At 40.3% G+C, this 19,911-nt stretch overlaps 1 protein-coding gene across 2 annotated transcripts in view; it reads left to right on the top strand.

Annotated features, from left to right (window-relative positions):
- rngtt (RNA guanylyltransferase and 5'-phosphatase) overlaps nucleotides 1–19,221 on the top strand; it is an 82,065-nt gene extending 62,844 nt beyond the window's left edge. For both annotated transcript variants that reach the window (XM_063902517.1, XM_063902515.1), the window contains exons 13-16: nucleotides 2,418–2,518; nucleotides 9,148–9,214; nucleotides 15,961–16,084; nucleotides 17,691–19,221. In XM_063902517.1, the coding sequence (XP_063758587.1) occupies nucleotides 2,418–2,518; nucleotides 9,148–9,214; nucleotides 15,961–16,084; nucleotides 17,691–17,857 (459 nt within the window). In that variant the 3' untranslated portion in view covers nucleotides 17,858–19,221. The remainder of the gene's footprint in view (nucleotides 1–2,417; nucleotides 2,519–9,147; nucleotides 9,215–15,960; nucleotides 16,085–17,690) is intronic.
- Nucleotides 19,222–19,911: the final 690 nt, after the last annotated feature.

The following is a 19,911-nucleotide window of genomic DNA, read 5'->3' as shown; positions in this document are numbered from 1 at the left end:
TCGTCTCGTACTAAACCACTAACGTAAATGGTTTGGAAAAGCTCACGGTCATTGTCAACAGTATAGACGTAAAAGAGGCTGTAAGCTCCTCGGTTGTCAACCTGAAGGTCGTATCTTCCACCTTGTATTGTGTTGAGGCTGCAAACATATCAAGGTATAAAGAGTATGCAGAAATACGAGGGCGGCAGTTTGATGTAGTCTGGAGGCAGGCTATTAACTTTGTATCCCCTCCGCCTTCGAGTGGAGTCGGGAAGGTATAAACACTTGAACGACTTAATTAATTCCAAACCTAGAAGAGAAAATGTTCTGCTTTGACACTGAACTTTGAAATAAAAGTTAAAATGTGGGCTGCAGAATCAAACAACATGGGTCTATATTCCCTAAGGTTAATTGGCTTGACCCCAACTTGACTGAAAAACATTAGAAAACAACACAATTTCTTGCTATTCATTAATTCTAGCAGCTTTACCAAACTCAGACACAAGGCCTTGTTTGTGAGAAGCAGTCCGGCATTATTTATTGGCAATCACGTTACTTTTATTTCTATCTTTAGGGTTCTTATAATGCTTTTTCGGGGTATTCCCTTTCCGTGAGGGTGTTAAATAGTCAGCAAAAGCTCAAATACCAAAGTTTCCTGCCTAAATTGCCTCCGTTGGACTCCACGGTTTACTTCAGTTACGCAGTGACATCACTATGTAACACTCACGCTTCTTTTGGATAGTGTTCGAATACATTGTACGTGATGGGCGTGGAGGGGCGGGACATCTTTAAGCGGTTGATCAATCTCAACAGAGCCGTCCAGCTAACCAATCAGAGCAGTGCTGTGGTTTCAGACAGAGGGTGAAAAGAGGAGCTGCAGAACAGGCAGTAGAACACCTAGAATGAGCAGAATAGTCCCTTTTTTAAGGCGTTTCCTCAGGATCAAACGAAGGTGGAAACCTGTATTTGGTAATGTGCTGTGACGACAAAGATTCTCCTCAGAAATCTGTCGGTTTTCCAAACATTTCCCTGGAGTAGTCTTCTGTTACCGGGCAACCTGACAGTGACGGAGTCTGGTCATCTGTTGCCGCCTCCACCCGTCATGCCTTTACATTTCTCATGTTCCACCGCACTGCTTTCATGTCCTCCTAAATGTCAGCCACGCATAAATAATTGACACGATGCAGGGACCATGTTGTTGGCTCGTGTGTCATATGCTGTTCCTGTTGAGACACAGCAGTGATTGAATAGTGTAATCATAATATGTCGGGCTGTTATATAGTTACACATCTACCATTGTGCTTCCACCCCTGCAATTTTCTACTTAAAATCATGTTTAATTCAGACGTGGAGTGCATGAACTAATTTTTTAATAAGCTCTCTGTTTTGTTTGCATTTCATGGCGTCGTTGAGACCCATGGAGTAATTACTAACTCGTGGTAAATTCACTTCCACATCTTGCTGATCTCCACGGTTAGATACCATCAGTGTCCTTAAAAGAGTGTGATTTGTTTAAGGATTTTCAGCTCATTAACTCGAACTGTTGCCTAAAAACTCACAAATTACCCTGTCATTAAGTCTAGCGTTATGGGTTAATACAAAACATTTCCAAACAGCTTTAATATCTTTTTATCCCCCGCCCCAAAAAAAAACTATCATATGATTAGGCATGGGGATTAGATGGAATGGGATTGGATAATCAGGACATTAAAAAAAAGGTACATGTATTACCGTACAGTGATCAGAATCAGAAATACTTTATTTATCACAAATTGAGAAATGTTTTGGTTAACGCAGCAAAATACAGATCGTAAATGAAATGAAAATATAATATGAATGTACAATGTAAAGTGTAACGTGTAACGTGTAACGTGTGCATGTTATGTCCAGTTAACAGAGGCTATGTGATGACATGGCTGTTTGGATTTCCTTAATTAGCAGCATTACTTTAACAAGACATTTTCAAAATAAAGACACTACCGTATGTGTTCCTAGAATAGTGTGAATGTACTTAACTAAAAAGGAGCATTTTTTGTTTGCTTAGATTTTATTTCTCCTTTTTTTAAGCTGTAGTGTGTGTTAATGTGTAGGGGATTGCTCATTGTTGGTGTATAGACTGTTAATGGAAAGCGGGGGGGTTAAGAGCTGAGTAGAGGACACATTTTGATCCTTAATATCTTCGAAGGTTACATTGTTCTATATTCGTACATAATAGTCTTTAGTAGAAGCCATCTCATTGAAACTTATTCTCTCTTGTATTTATTTGCATTGCATTTGATTGTGAAGTAACCCAAAAAAGATTCCTTTTTATTGTGATAAATTAGGGTACCGATTATACATTTTGTACAGGTTACTAGTAATTGTAACATATTCAAATGTTTTAACCCTCCCAACGCTGCGTGTGATACTTTCTTAATCAATATCTTTTCTTCCTGCAGAGGTACAAGGCCGGGAGGTGTGACGACATCCTCAAGTGGAAACCCCCCAATCTCAACTCTGTGGACTTTCGCCTGAAGATCACCAAAGTCGGAGGAGAAGGGTAAGTCACTGTTGCCAAGGAGACGCTCTCTGTGATGAGTCTAATAGCACCTATCATTTCATGACACTCTGGGGTGTGTGTGTGTGTGTGTGTGTGTGTGTGTGTGTGTGTGTGTGTGTGTGTGTGTGTGTGTGTGTGTGTGTGTGTGTGTGTGTGTGTGTGTGTGTGTGTGTGTGTGTGTGTGTGTGTGTGTGTGTGTGTGTGTGTGTGTGTGTGTGTGTGTGTGTGTGTGTGTGTGTGTGTGTGTGTGTGTGTGTCTCAAAGGCAGCGCTTTTATCTTTTCTTTACAATCCAATCATCTTTTCTTTTTGCCTCGGGCTTCAGTTCTTGTTACAGTAATGGCGCTTCAGTGTTCCTACGTTGATCCCTTTCACCATCATCGCCTACATGTTCTTTTGTGCTCAGTCCCAGAAATGTGCTGTATGTACAAAGAAAAACACTACTGCCATTTCCTTTTTCCTTTTCACTCCATTCTCATCATCCTCTTCCAGATAAATTATTCAGATCATGGTGCTTATCCTTCTAAACATTAGAGCTCTGCGATAAACAATTCTATAACTAGAAAAACACAAAGAATTCCTGGAGTTCATTAAATCATTTGGAGTAATGAGTCCTAAAACCTGGAAAAGACTTGGCATATCACCATTTTAGTCTACTTTGTCTCGAAGGCAATGGTTTTTTGAACGCGTTTGTGGCGAGAAGCCTCAAATAAAGTCTGTGGTTAACACCAGTTTGATAGATTGTCACGTTTTGTTTTGCCACATAAAATCAGTAAATACTAAATGGTGTTTGCTAACAAGTCACTCAATAAACTGCATTTAGCCGCCATGCGACTGTGATGTAGTTTGTTTATAGCATTAGGTTAGCTTTTTTATTTCTGGCTGACTAATTTACGCTTTATAAATAAAGTGGTGTTAATATGTGAAGTTTATACCATATACCATAATCCACCCCTAGCGATGCTACACTTTGTGTTAGCTATGCTCGTAGTGAGGCTCTAAGAAAAGTAACTGTCAGTAAGTCAATTTGACCCAGACTGAAACATTTGAGAGGATTTTAATAAGACATTTTGTACTGACACTACTGCTAATAAATCGTTCTGACTTTGGTGATCTTTAGGCATTTAGTGCCACTCAGCAGGTTGACATTTTAAGACTCCAGTTATACGTCTCAAACCCCTATTGGATAGATTGCACTGACATTTGGTCCAAATCTTCATGTTTCTCAGAGGATTAATCTGAATAACTTGAGTGATCCCCTGCCTTCTCCTCACCACCAAAAGGTCCACGTTTTCCCCTTGGTCTAGTAAAATATCCCAACTACTCCTATTTGGATTTGCACCAAGTTTTGTAAACACTTCATGGTTCTCAGAGGAGGAGGAGTCATAATGACAGTGGGATATTTGACAAGTATCTCGACTGCTACTGTCTGGATTGTTATTAAATTGGGTAGAGACGTTTCTGTTACTTTCAGGACGTATCATAATACTTTAGTTTGATAAACACTGAACATCAGGTCGCCATTTTAGCTTCATCTGCACTTGTTGTTAATTGGCAAATGCTTGCAAGCATGACAAAACAAAAATTACAATTGTAATTATAAGCACGTTGGTATGCTTTTATCTCTAGGCACCACATTGTGCCTAAGTGTAATCTCACACTGTCTCTGAATTCCCACCAGCACAATGCACATCTCTTCTTGCTCTGTGTACTTCTTCTTCTCTGTGAGTATTTTCTGAGTGCTTGCAAACAGACTCGTAGCATTGGGCTTTCTGGTCACGCTGTGTTTTCCTGTGAGAGCCAGGTGACCTTCGTGACTGTCCCAGCTTTGTAGCCATGAGCCTGCCACCATTCACCAACAGCAGACTGAGAGGATCACAGCAGGCCACAGTCACTCAATCTCCTCCGAAGGCAGCCAGCTAGGCAGCTTCTTGACTCCTCCCTGTGTGGGAGAACAGAGACGATCATTGTTGATATTTCCACTAAAAAGATGAATTTCGCCGGCAGAGGAGCAGTCAGCAGACCTCACACAGTCTCGGTCGGTGTAGCTTTTCAAATCTGTCCTTAGTTACTGTCTGAGAGAGTTAGAGATGGACAGACATATAAGGAGGCAACAACTGATTATTCATCTGCCCACACAGTCAGTCACCTTCAGTACGTCTTTGTGTACCGCTGAGGGGTACACAGCCTTGCAAGTTGTATTACCTTCTCTGAGAGCAGAGGCAGACGGTGATTATCGTGTGACAGGAAGAGGGGAGAGGTGGAAAAGAACAAAATGGAAAGATGAAGCAATCCCCGAACACATGCCAGTGCCCCTCCCGAATGTGGAAGTGAACCGTCTTGAGAATTGTATAGAAAGCTTGAATAATGGATCATTTGAGACGGCAATACTTTGGGAAGAGGGGATTAGTAATGGTTGCATCATCATTTGTTAGGTGTGTTTGAAGGACATGAAGAAGGAGAATGGTACCTCCTGATTGGCTTGGATTGGCTCCCATGAGGCAAGAGTGCAGGCTTCATGTTACTGGTCTTTATGCACAAGTGTCATTACAGCATCCCGATCTATGTTTGGTAAAAGAACCCACTCAGGTACTCTCACTTCTGAGTGACGTTAACAACATGTGATGAATGGTTTTACTCTTGATTGTTACGAACTACTGAACATTGAACCTGCAAAGCCACCGTGATGTTGACATTAAGTTGTTTTGATTAGACCTGTTGCAATAATCGCACTGATGTCATTATATTCCACAATCAAGGGGAATTCAAAGCCAACGTCGGAAGATTGGAAACAAGTGAAAGTGAACAAATCGGCTGAGTGACGGCAAATAAAGTGTCTACCTCCAAACAATGTTCTACTGTCAGGAGAAAAACAAAGAGTTGTTTGGCAGTTTTCTCTGTTTCAGCTCATATTAGCCCGTATTTCTTGCTTTCCCAAGCAACATGGTGACAGCGGTGCAGATAACGAGTTTCTGGATTTATAGCGGGGTGTCTCCCCACGAATTCAGCGGTGTGTTTGACAGCCCTGGGGAAAGTTATGCTGGAGTTGTTGCTTACACCCAGCTTTTATAATTTAAAAACATATATAGAAATGTTTGGGTGGAAACAAGGTGTTCTAGGAGTAACATATTTTCCTTCAGGGATAGCTCAGTACCTTGACGATCGGAGTGAATGTGTGGTTGAGTGTTAGGGACTGAGGGGGGATGCAAAACAACGATAAAGTTGTCTCGAAGTTGTTCAAAACAGTTCAATAATTGACTCTCTTTTGCAACAATTGCTTCATTTCACGAGCAGATATTGAAATTTGCAATAACCGTATTGCAAATCTAAACGTAATAGCACCACTGTGTTGCAACTAAAATGTCATGATTAAAAAGGAAAGTATTTCTAGATCCTTTATTGCTCTATCGTCAACCCTGAGTTGCAACAATTAGCTGTCTGCTATATGTTTTTAAACGACGTTCACTGCACTCGTAGGGTAAATCGGAGCGGGTGCATGTGAGCTGTCAATCAGCCATCAGCACAAACATGAAGGATGCTGCAGAACAAACATGCAGCCGGTCTTTGGACTCGTGGAACTTATTTCTCTGTATGGATTTAAAGATTTGTGGAGTTGGCGCCATAGTGACCCAACCCGGCTGTCTTCAGTTGGCACATCATCACAGGGAGCCTGAACTCCAGCAACCACATATTTAATGAAATTCGATGTCTGATTGTTCCACTGTTGAACAATGCAATATTTATTGTGTCTTAACAGTTTTTTATCAATTGTATGCATTCTTCTTAACCTCAATAATCATCATATCATAATAGCTACTGTTTGTCAGCATATTTTGAGGATAATGTCCTTTGTTGTCAGCATTTACGGTCTTGCTTTGGCTTTTGTTGTCCTTCTTTAAAGCATGCCATCCAGTTAAATGCTGTGACATTTTTTATTATTTTTGTCATACAGGAAAAAGGTCATACCCGTCAATATTTGTGTTCCATTCATTTATATTTTTTCTCTTTTTCGTGGGATTTTATTGGAACTTATTAAAACACCAATAACTTCATTTTTAAATAACTTTGAGAACAAAGAAAGTGCAAAAAAAATAATATGTTTTTGTCATATTTTTTACAGTCTTGCTATGTTTGTTTGTTTCAATCCTTTTTCACAGTTTCTCGGCCATTTCATTCAAACATTACCTCATATTCTTACTTTGTTCTTTAGCTTTTAATTATATAGTTCTCCGAAGGTTATTTCTTACTTCCATGGATATGAATCATTTCACATTATGTTCCCCTCGGTAATACAGGTCTGATTGCATGCTGTACAAAGGCTACCGTGACATTTAACAGCATCCTGATTGATAAATAAAACCCATGCCTCGTGCTGGTCTATTATTTCCATCAGGGTTCGGTGTTGCTAAGGTCTCTCATTTAACCATCATTCATTAGACCCTAACTGGGAGGGAAATTATGTTGCCGGGTAACTTAAGGATTTCAGGGCCTTAAACACATTTTGAGATTGTGCGTCGAACAGCAACTCGGCATCGTCAAATTATTTTAAAAGAAAACAAAACTCTCTTCTTCTGTGGTTTTTCTGAGATATATACTTATCTGTTTCCTTATCTGTTCAAATGCCTCTTGTATCATCCTATCGATTATCTAAGTGTCGATTTAGAAATTGTGATAACTGCCATGATCAGTGCCGCCTGTCAAGGAAAGTGGTTTCCAACACGCAAGGTATTAATAGAACAAATGAGGAGAATGTACTTTGTCTCCTGAGGTCTTTACACGTGACGCTGTTCATCCCTGCATGGCTGTTTGGCTCTTTTCCGTCTAACGGCTGCTTCCTTCCTGCTTGTTCCACCTATCATTACACAGGAGGGGGCTGCAGTGGATGTGGAAATGTTCTCCAATTTCAGCTCCAATTGGAATCTCAGAACAAAGTGCATTAGACCAAGACCCATGCTTTTGTTTAGCCATCAGTAACAAAGTAACAAATATGAAACCGGTGTTCTCGAGCTCAGTCGGTAACAGCAGAGATGCGTGGTGTCTGGAAATAACAACGGGCACAGGGGGGTGTTTCTGGTGGAGGGAGTTAGAGAGCAGTGTGTTATTAAGACATCTGTTGGGCGTGATCTCTGGGATGAGTCACAAATACCGTACAGACACATGTTCAGGGTACTGAGAATAGAAACTTCACATATAAATACAGTCTGAATTTACCGTGCTGAGGTTTTATGAAACTATCAAATGAACTTGTGCTCCATCTCTATTTATTATAGCTAGATTTGCAGCTACTAACAAATGAACCTCTCTTTTCCTCTACGTTTTGGCCGCGCCCCTTTTTTCGGTGGACAAATTTGATGTCGTTTGACTGGCGGTAAATACAGATTCTGACGCTAATCACAAAAACAACGCGCAACAATTACACAATGACATGGAGATAAATGATTGCTGTCAATTCACGGTTTAACTGAAATCAATAGGGCATTGATGTCCTGTCAGCAGCAGGCTTACAATTTAACTGGGATTACCATGGCTTGTCAGGGTTTTGTATGTTTCGATATGTATCCCATTGATTAGGACTTCCTTCCTCTTCGCCTGAAGCCACAGATCTTTTCTTTTAGCCTTTCCTTTTTCTAAGTAAAAGTACACAACACAGCATCTTTAAGGTACGATCAAACTATCTTTTCCATTTAGCTTTTGTGTGAAATATTTATAATTAATGCTCCATCAAGTGTTCTAAAATAAAGTTTCCTAAAAAATAGATCGCAAGTCCAATTTCTTTTGGGATTCATTGCTACAAACCTTTACAAAGTAGCTGGACACAACTCGAAACCGGACATACACTGCCCGGTCAACAAAGAAAAAGGCCACCAGCCTGTGGGGGGCCTTGCTGTGATCTGGGGTCGCTGCAGTTGGTCTGGTCTAGGTTCAGCAACGTGCCCAAAGAATGAGGTCAGCTGACTACCTGAATACACTGAAGGACCAGGTTATTCCATCAATGGATTTTTTCTTCCCTGATGGCACGGGCATGTTCCAAGATGACCAGATTGTGAAAGAGTGGTTCAGGGAGAGTGAGACATCATTTTCACACATGGATTGGCCCCCACAGAATCCAGACCTGAACCCGGTTGAGAATCTTTGGGATGTGCTGGAGAAGACTTTGCGCAGTGGTTCGAATCTCCTGTCATCGATACAAGATCTTGAAGAAAAATTAATGCAAGACAGAAACAAATGTGACGTTGCAGAAGCTCGTGGAAACGATGCCACAGCGAATGCGTGCCGTAATCAAAGCTAAAGGCGGTCCAACGAATATTAGAGCCTGTGACCTTTTTTTTGGCCGGGAAATTGTATTTAGCTGGTTGTCATTGTCATCCTGTTATTTGTCCATCATATTGTTTTGTTTACGTGTATTATTAAAGTATGTTTGCCTGTATCAAATACAATTTAAACAACATGTACTACTACTGTAGTTTTCTGTGCAGAGACAGAAGGGCTCGGAGAGGTGTAATCTCACTTCTCTGCCTCTCTGTTACTAGCTGGATAATTGAAGCGGTGTAGTGATTTATTTGCACCGTTGTTAACACTCAGATACCGTTGTGTTGAGGGTGTTAACCAAAAGCTTCTTGTCTTTTGTAGGCTGCTGCCACAGACCGTCGGCTTGCTCTACGTCAGCAGCTATGACAGACCTTTTGCGAAGATGAAGGTGAGAAGATAAATGTGTTGCTTTGTTGAATTCTTCCTCGTGCCAGCAGGACAATCCCCTGTGCTCTTCCAGTTCCCCTTTAGCATGGCAAGACTTCAGGGTTTGTTGAAAGTATTAAGTTCAGGATTGTTCTCTTCTGTTATTGTGACAGGAAGAATTGTACCAGTTTCTTTGATGTCCTTTTATTTGACACAACCTGATATAAAGACAGATCCTTTTGACTTATTTCCCTTTTTTTAAACTTATCTTATGATCAAATGAATTAAAAAGACCTTCCTGTTTTCTGAAATACTCTAGTTATAATGAAAAAAGTTACTGTACAGACAGTGTAAGCATTCGAGTCACTCACAGTGCACAAGTGGAGGGGTTTCAGAAAGTACCTCATTATCAATAATTGTATTCTTTATTTTTGTAACTGTAATGTACTTATCGCTCATTATGACATTTAAATCGAGAGTAGTTCTAATCATACTTGTAACAAGGGCTTAAACTGTTAATCCATTTCTAAAATACTCAATGGAAAGTGATTTGTAAATTTTGTCTTTTTTTCTTGCAAAATATATAAAGATTTGTTGTAATTTCTCAATTTTGGCTAAATACTTATGTTCTTTCTCTTATGGAGGCAAATAAAACAGGATTCTTTTAATATTTTATGCAATTTTATAGAAAAAACACCAATAACTTAGAAGTAGAGGATCTAAATAATCGTTAGCTGAAGCCCTACATTTATTCTCACCACATTGCATTCATTTGTAGGTTGTTTTGTCTGTTCTATACTTTACTGAAGGTTTGTCTGATGCATTGCACAGCATGAGATTTAAAGGATTGGATATTTTCTATGTGAAGTCACTGCATGTGATCACTCATCATCAGACCATTGACCTGCAGTACCTCAGACTCATTGCAGCGCTCTCCACAATAACTAGCATCTCATCTCCATAAGGATAATACTAATCTGCTGAGGAGAATAGCTTGAGGAGCAACATGATATAATTGTTCTATAATTGGCTTTGTGATGCAGATTTCTATAATGCTCCTGTATAACATTATGGATAAGGAAATACGCCACTCTGAGTAATAGCCTCTTATGTGTTTGTGTAGGCTCTCCAATAGTCACGCTTTAGTAACGAAGTGAGTGTGTGTTTCTTTTCCCCCTGGTGTTTTCGCCCATCGTACAGCCAGATTCTCATGTATCAGCCCTGGGCTCTGTATCTGAACATGCTATAGAGCCTCTGTTTGCTGATAAACCTAAACTCCTCTCAGGGAGACAGAGCTGCAGCCTGAGGTCATCTCCTGTCCGCTTTCATGTTGCTGCTTTGGTTGTGAGATGTGTTTAACAGTCGCGCCAACTGTGAATATGCTAATCAAATGCCAGAGCAGGACACGGAGACTTGTGGTGTTTTTGTTTGCAGCCTGACGTGCGTCGCCACAACACACTTCAGATATTCATTGCTCTGCTCCTGGGCGATGTCGATCAGATTTGATATGGTCCACATGCAGGTGCCAGTGAAAGCATCAGGCTGCTGGAAAAACAGAAATCAAACCAACTTTTTCTGTAATTAGAAAATGTCATAACACGCAGAAAAAGCTTTTTTATCGGCTGAATTTTTCTAAATTAGCTTCTGGTGGTACCGACAGGAAATCACTAAAATGAATTTTGGAAGGGAGCTTAATGATGATCCATCACATAAATATAGTCAGTCCTAAAGCCTTCCGCTGCGTGTACTTTTTCATTAGTAAATCTGAAATAGTCCTAACAGGGACATGTCCTTCCACTTTTCTGATCATCTCTAAATGTCCCCTGCACTTTTTGTGACATTGATTGCAACTTCCATCGGGTCGTCAAAGTTTCAAACCCCCCCTGCATGTTCCAACTAAATGAGGAATAGTTTTTAATCTGAGTTTGTCTGCTTTTGTCTGGCCTCAACATGCAGCGATATGGTTGCTGGAGTGAATTTTGCCTGTAAACGCAGAGCTTAGACAGAGAACCGAGGCTATCATGATTGTTTATTGATATGAATGACCCTGTCCGCTATCAGAGGTATACAGACAGTAACTGATTTAGACTTGCTAACTTTAGCGCTGTGCAAACAAAAAAAGTTAGTTTGTGAAATATTTGAAGCCTAAAAATAACGGATAACTTATCCTTTGTGTTTGCATCATACCCGTTGATGAACCACCACTCTACTTTCTTCTCTTCAGTCCTTCTCAGTATCATGATTGCAGTTGTGACGTCTATAAAAGGCAGAATTTGCTAAAGCCTGCTAAGTAATGGCTATTGATTCCCCCATTAAGGTTCAGTTTCTCGGCTCCCTGTGCAGAACTTTACGTGGCCTGTGAGTACTGCTCATTATTCAAACACAATTTGAACACCAGCTGACAGATCTAGACACCAGAGACGGAGATAAGAGCAGCTCTCTGCCAGAGCCCAGCCGCTTTGATGGAAGTGTGGGAGCTAGGCAGCGAGCGCTTCACCTGCGGAGTGCGGAAAGGCCTTCCATGCTTTTGTTTTTCTCCCTAATTTTCACGACTCTATATGCATAATTTAGTGAGAGGGGGGGAAAGGTAGTTCTCTGTTAAATCAGCATTTACACTTTCTGATTGGACTGCACTTTAAATATTTGAATAGCTTTTCTTTTTCTCTTTTCTGTTTTTTTAGATTTTTGTTGCCCACAGCTTTTTGTAACTTAAATGAGATGTGGGATTGAGGACCATTAATACTGTCAGGGTTATTAAATGGACTTCCCACATAAAACGCTCAATCATGCTGCACAACAAAACAAACTCATCAATTAAAAGTTTGGGAGGTAAACAATTCTCAGCTTATTTATATATTTTTTGACATCAAAAACCTGACAACGAACGCCTGCTTTTCCCTCATTTGCCGCTCATTATTAAGCTTGCTTTTCACCATTCAATCCAAGTGGAATAATAAAGGTTAATATACATATTCACCAGAATCCCAACACAGGTCATATAATAATTTGGAGGAGTCGCTCAGATTTGTCTGTATTGTACAAAGCTGTTAGGACGTCACATGGCTGTAATTGGCCTTTTGAATTTTATTATAAAACATGTGTGATGTATACTTGAGTTTTCCAATTCACACTGTTTTCTGAGCCATTTAGTGGCGTTGTGTATGTCGAAGCATGAGCTGATAGTAACTCACAGAAGGAATCTAATGCATTCTGTCGGAGAGCATATTAAAAATGTAACATGAGTTTCCTCCACCGTACTTCTGTTTCCTCATGTTCCTACTTTTGCATTTTATATAATCTCCACGCTTATATATTATTTCGCCTGGTTTCTGGTTATTAAAATGGACCCGGGCGCTGCCGTGCCGCAGACCTGAGGGCCGGTTCTGATTAAGTCTCGAATATAACAAAGGCGGTGTCATTCGTAAAGCAATATACTGGAAAACAAAGCAGCTATGCAAGGAAATGACAAACTTTGAAGGTTTGCTTGTATATGCACCTTTCTGCAAGAATAATATATATTAATGTAATAAACTATAACACCGTGTACCAGTACAGCAGCCCCCTGACATCCCAGTATTCGATGAAAAAAAGCAGGTTGACTGTCTGTGTTGAGCACTGGCGAGGTCTACTTCCAAGAGTCTGCGGTTATTTGCTTTCATCAGTCTCTGCTTTGCTGAACGATACAGAATAAACGTCCTATTTGTTTCCTAGTGATGAAAACTCTTGGTCTGGTTGTCCCTGACTTTGGATGACAGATTTTTAGCGGGTTACTCTGGCACTGTACATGTACTTAATGTTGTGTAACTTTGTAATGAATGTGTTGATGCCAGAAAGTGTCTTAATGGTTTTTAAGGACATGAGCCTGTTCCTTAAAGAAATACATCGACTCGGAAATAGTCATTTAAGCGCCACAGAAATGACTCACCCAGTGTTACCTTGCATTTGTGAAGACAGATGTGTTTTCCTTGCATGCCTTCATGGTAAACAAAGAATAGAAAATGGAGATCTAGCTCAATGAACTGTAATAAAAGGGTGCTTTGTTGCATCATAACATTTGTGTTCCAACCTACAGAACTGTCTAACTTTAATCTAAGTCTCATATATGCTGCTGTAAGTCCACTACTTCCCAAAGACATTCATTTTCTATAAATCCATACTATTTAAAGCACGTTTACACAAACAGGACTTGAACAAGAAGCCTGCCTGGACTTGTTTATGCTGTTTATAATGATAGCATTTCTTCTAGTTTTAAAAAAAAATGCCCATTTACTTTCGAGGCGTGTGAGTAATACAACATTTACTCCAATGCAAGTAAATTATAAACAAATGATAATGTTTTGTTTGTGTGTCCCTTGGTATTCTTCCAAGCGAGCCCTTATTACAAATGAACTAAACACCACAAAAGTAGCAGGCATAAAACTCACATTTCTCTATGGTGTAGAAAAAGAGAACTACATCTCATAACACATCAAATTGAGTGCCAATACCACTCTAAATTCTGTTTGGTATTGTTTGTAGTTTCTAGATCAGAACAAACAAGTAAAGCATGAGAAAGATGAGGGTCTCTTCTGCTGTAGCGAAACACTGGCTGCTGAGGATTGGCCTGCCAAAGTCCCCGATAACTGGTGGCACACGTGCGCCGCCATAATGAGACAGATTTGGACGGATTAAGCACCAAGCGGTGATGAGAAATGGCAGCCAACATGTCACCCTTCACCAGCAGGAAGAGATCCCAGTCCGCAGCAGAGCGTCCTGCCCGCCTGCATCGCCCTTCACATTTCTGTGGCAGCGCTCTGAGCCAAGCTTTAGCAAAGCTTGGCGAGTCTGTCGCCGCTTTAGATCGTCTGTTCCTCTCCAAACACACAAATGTTTGATTTACAGTTAGTCTTATTAATGTGCCGTTTGTCTTCATACTGAGATCAGAGAAAAATGTTGTGGAGATAATGATTTTTGGTCTTGTTTTGAAATGCTGACAAAGACAAATTAGGCGTTGACATGAGTTATGTTTCAAGGTTGTTATCTGAAATCAAATAACTGGCATCTCTCACGCTGTCGTTCTTTCTTCCTCACACACTTTTCTTTGCTTCCTGTGTGATTTCCACACCCACTGTGAGCCCATATGTCCCACACTCTGGGATCACACAAGCTCTTACTTTATATTTAAGTCTCTTGCCAAACACTGGGGCTTTCCTGGCTGTGATGTTGACAGTCTGACCTTCAGGGTCACAGTGAACCCTGGAGGTCAGCTCTTTGTCTCTTCAGTCTTCAAAAAACCTTCAAGTACAATAAAAGTCTCCCAGTAAAAAGGAGCACTCATGGCACCATATTGTTTTCCTTTAAAGTCATTTGTTGCATTTTAATTATTATTTCAGCTGCACTTTTCACTTCCCAGCATCTTCAGGGTTTAGCATTTTCCAAATCTCAAGAATCCTCTCAGTGCGACACAGTCCCTCGACAAATAAACAACAGATGATCAAATGTCTTCTTTGACTCATGCTTGATCTTCACTATTGTGTGCCATTTTGATAAACTCACACTACGATACAGTGTGCTCTGTGGGTATAGTTGGTTTTATTTGCAAAGCAGAATGTGATGTAATAGGTCAGTGATCCTGTGTAGCTCAGTAGGAGGAACTGGAACTCTGGCACTGCTTTGTTGAAGGCTGAATCATAGAGATACAGACTCATTGTGTGAGTATCTGTCTGTATTTATCTAAAATGACAGCAGTTTTAGCCTAGTAGTCATTAAGATTCTTAAATATAGAAGCTCTGTTAAATCAGGAATAGGAAAGTGCTTGAAATCTTAAATCTTTAGGAGGTATTTTCAGTGTATGCAGTAGAAATTTCCCAATATTTTTGATGCAATATGACCAAAGAAAGGGGGCTATGGTATTCAATGTCAAAGGTTAAGAAACCTACAACAACCATAATGCACTGGGCTTGTTGCCCTGCTGTCCTCATAGCGTTTCAGATGCTTGACACTCAGCTGTGGCATCTTATCCTCCTACATATGTTGTTATTTCTAATTCCCTAATTTCTTCTTTCCATTGTTTAATATCAAAATGTGGGAACAACAGACCATTCAAGTGGTTGCCGCTGCTTCTGTAAAACTGAGGTTCTGGAAATGTTTGCTATTGTCTGTCTTTTTATCTAATGATGATATGAATAAGAGAGAGAAGTGAATCCTTAATGAACACCATGTTAGCTGTTCTCCCAAAATTGCTCTGTTTAGTCACGACATGGCATAATTTGTTCAAATGTTAATGGGTTTTGAAATGTTGGACTCACTTGAATTTGTAGTCTCCAGAAAGCCATTTTTTTTCTCTATTGTAATACAATTGTGAAACAAAAATCCATCTCACAATTAAGAGACAAGACCAGAATATGTTTTTGCATCACATAAATCAGCTTAAAACTATGCAACACTACCAGTCATTTTAAGTTATATTTACAGTACCTTTTCTGATGGTATTTCAATTGTATTTATTGCCCTCTTAATTTACCCTCTTTACTGCTTTTAAAAGTAACAAATGGTAAGTAGTAACATAATTTGCAGCATATTCATATCACGTTGGGGAAAAGTGCAGCTACTCGTGCCAATCTTTGTGAGCTGTTTGCCTTCATCAATGCAGCAGCATGTCTCCGAAAATGTCTCAAAATACTAAAAAAGGTTTTATCCTTTTCGCAGGAGATGGTGGCAAAAGTAGAAAATAAAATTGCACCGGTGTCTCGCTAACTTTGTTGTGTCCTTTCATCTTCTTCTTCACAGGCCACCAAAGAGCTGAAGCAGTACGACAACAAGATCATCGAGTGCACCTTCGCCAACAGCACCTGGGTGTTCATGAGGCAGCGGATTGACAAGAGCTTCCCAAACTCCTACGATACAGCGATGGGTGAGACTTTCTGACACTAAAGTTATTATTATCTCACTGTCTGCTCTATCTGACAGAGTAACAGCCAGCCAGGCGGCCGTTAATGGCTCCTTTTATCTCTCCTGCACATCACGCTCCTGTCTTAGTTTGATTGCTAGATTGTGTGTGAATGGACAGATGGGGGGTTTTTTGTTGCAGGAACTTGTATTTGCAGACAGTCTGGGTCTGTATTTGGTACGCACAATGCTTTGTTCAGTGAATTGGGAAAATATGTTTTGTTTCATCTTTCTGCTTTGCTGCAAAATCAATAATTGCAACGTGATTTTCATCTAAAAGAGGTTGTGCTTTAAAGCTCTCGTCAACATTTGGATATTAAAAATGTGTATGTGAAAAGGGTCAATCTGCAAAATCCCCTCATCTCAAACATGCGTTTTAGCGTCTTTCAGACACATGGTTTGGTTTTACGGCAGACCTTTCCCTTTCAAACAGATCAAAACTTGAAACACAACTTCAAAAAAAAGCTGTCTTCTCAACGTGTGACTAAGAAACTCTTACCTAACATGTCTTCTGACAACTTTTAGATGCTCTATGGGCGCCTAAAGCAGAGCTACAGCAACCTCATCTTATTATAGTTGATATGTGTAGCTTTAGATGTAGCTTATCATTTTGCAAGATACTCCATAAACATTTTAATGAAACGTCCGTAAGAAACCAAAGTATGATGTTATGATACTGATAATGGTTTGAAGACCGCTATCTTTGGACCATTTGTAGTCTTTATAACAGCTGAATTGAATTGAATTTACTGAGACCGGAAAACAAACCATTTCCTCCAGTAATAAACCTTATTTGTGTGCAGCGCGTATCTTAGTGCTGAGTTTACAGTGCTGGGCAGCATGGCACATTAAAGTGCAAATTGAAGTAATAAAACCAAGAAGCAAAAGCGACATAAAAATAATGAATTGAATCAAAGAAGAAGATGGTAAAAGGTTCTGAATAATTGAGCTTTACATCCTCAGGCAAAATATATGTTTTATCTCAAATTCAAAATAAGATAGATAAAGCTCAATAAAAACAGAGGAATGTATTAGGAATTAAAACATATCCACCTGGGTTCCCCTTACCCACAGTTCCCTTCATAAGAATGGCTCCATTCAGACTCTATTTTAAAAAAGTGCTTAAAAAACGATTAACTCCAGCATGGTCTGCAAAGGCTGTATTGGACTCACTATGTAGTATATATCACCCGCGTACTATTGGCTCCTACACATTGTGGGGCGGGACATCTCTAAGCGGTTGACCAATTAAAACAGAGCCAGCCAGCTAACCAATCAGAGCAGACTGGGCTCTGGTTTCAGACAGGGGGTGCAAAGAGGAGCTGCAGCACAGGCAGGATGAGAAAAATAAAGAGCTTTTTGAACATTAAAGCATGGAGACATGTCCCAGTAGAGACACAGGACACAAATATCAACCTGAAAATGAGCAGAATATGGCTCCTTTGTATGCAATATTTATTTATGAAGCCTGTGCTAAAGTAAACAAAATATAAATCGCCTGTGATACAGAATGCTGCAGGCGTCTGTCACCGTTTCTGTAATAACCTCCTGCTGTGTGTTTCTCTCCAAAGGTGTGTGTAAAAGCATCACAGAGCCCGTCACTAAGGATATCCTGTTGCAGTTTGTGGACCGCTGCTCTCAGGCAGTCCAAGCCCAGAACCGGAAACATCCCCCAGACCCAGACTCTGAGCTAATGCCCCCTCCTCCTCCAAAGAGAGCCAACCGTGCCGTCCCGTAGCTCTCAGCCGGACCGCTCTACAGTCGCAGTGTACATCACCAGCCCCCCCCCTTACAGAAAACAAACATTTCAAGGCTTTTATTTCCATCAGCACATTTGCTTTCACAGCCTGTAAATGCCAGGACTTGGATTGACTGCCTCATTAATTTACCTTGTAGACTTCTTTGTAGCTTTAATTGCTGGTGTTCTTATTAAAATGAAAATCACGATGCTTAGTTTATTTCATTTTCTGTTTGACTATTTATCTATTTTTTTTTTAAAAGCCTGAGCTATTTATCAAAAGGGACGTGACTACAAAACCCCACCTCTCACTGCAGACCTTGTTTATGTTTTGTCAACAAGTTCCTTATTTGTTTTGAAGGAGGAGTAAACATCATCAGCGCTCAGTCCGCCGTCTCAATGCATTTTGAAGAGGACTCGTCAGAGATTTTTTTAAGATTAGCACAAAGCTGCATGTGCTTTTGGGTTCAATTAACAGAATAATGATGCTCCCCGGCTTTCCAAATGTTTTCATAACTGAACAGATAAAAAGTAGATCTCAGCTCTGTGCTTCGTAACATTTGTTCCAAAGGAAGCCCATCTGTGTGGACGTTTTGTTTTTAAGGCCACAGGGGTGGGCGGGGACATGGCAACATGATTATAGTCTCAACAAACTAAATAAAGGAGCAGCGACAGTGAAAGCAAGCTACAGATGGGCGACAGATCAACGTAAACAGGACGTTTTTTGAGTAAGGGGAATAGTTTTGGTGCTCTTCAGGATGGTGATAGAGTCTGATAAAACTGGGTTGAAATTTGGTGGTAAAAGTCCTTTTTAGAGAAACATATTCCAGAACTTTCTGGTGTCCCCCATGGAAGCTTATTTAAAATAAAACTGGACTTGATAAGTGTCACTTTTCCTGTGCGCTAAACACTTTTAAGTTGAAGCATTACTTTAGATAAACGTTCATGACTTAAAATTAATCTGAAAAAAGGTCTCCATTTTCCCTCATCATACTTAGATCAGATTTTTAAGATCCTTTATTTTACTCCCATAGGGAAACCTTGTTGCCAGGCAAAATTTAGCATTTTCTTTTCTTACCCTGTTGCCCACGTCGGTGCCTGTTGCTAGGAGTGTCGCCCATCTGTACTTATTATCACTGTAGTGTTTGTAGAAGGGATTTACTCACACATACTTACATTAACATTCTTTGGTTTGGTTTACACTATATAATGAAATACTATCTCAATCTGTTTTATTTATTATTTGTATGTTTTTTTATGAAGGACAATCTCTCCTCTTGGCTGGAAGATGCTGCAGCAATGATTCAACACTGAGGGAATATTTCTATTTCTGTCTGACTAAAAAAGGTGTGCATTTCCTTGAATTGTGTTGTGCAAGTTTTTTTCAAATCTGCGCCGCCATGCCGTGAAGCGGCTTATTTTCGGGCCCCCAGAGTCAGAATTGTGCTTATTTTAAGAGTTGGGTGACGACAGTTGTTAGTCATGCAGCATGGAGAATTTAGATCAGAAGTTACGGCATAAATGTAAGTCAGTGGAGTATGACACACAAGGGAGGAACAAATGAAGTGTGTGTCTATGTGTGTGTGTTTGGAGTCGCTGTCTGTTGGTGCCTGAAGCGACTGTTCTCCTTATAAATCGGAAAGATGATCCGTCTCCCCGGGCTCTCTTCCCCTCTGGCTGCACATGAAAGATGGCTGATTTTCATCAAAGCCTCTCACCTTTCTGACGTGAGGTTGCTGCCGCTGAGACATCGCCGCTCCCATGCAGCAGGTGCAGAAACATTTATGCCAGATTTTCTCTTAACTTAAATTCATCCTCCCATCCTATCTCAATCCTGGCTACCATTGTAGCTGCCTGATCTAATGTAACCTGTCCAAATGGACCCTGTTCCTGCAGGGGTTTCTGCACCCTTCTCCTTATGAAAACTGGGTGGAAGGTTGAACAAATAAACCAAACACATGAGAAGGTAAATCCATAACCTCTTGTTTTCTCTCTGGTGCATGATGGGAGTGCCGGATCTGGGAAAGTAAAGACACAGTCTGCATGAGCACAGG

The sequence above is a fragment of the Eleginops maclovinus genome, chromosome 15 (assembly GCF_036324505.1).
Source record: "Eleginops maclovinus isolate JMC-PN-2008 ecotype Puerto Natales chromosome 15, JC_Emac_rtc_rv5, whole genome shotgun sequence".
Lineage (NCBI taxonomy): Eukaryota > Metazoa > Chordata > Actinopteri > Perciformes > Eleginopidae > Eleginops > Eleginops maclovinus.
The sequence above is the reverse complement of the archived record's forward strand: the minus strand, read 5'-3'. Positions and strand labels throughout refer to the sequence as shown.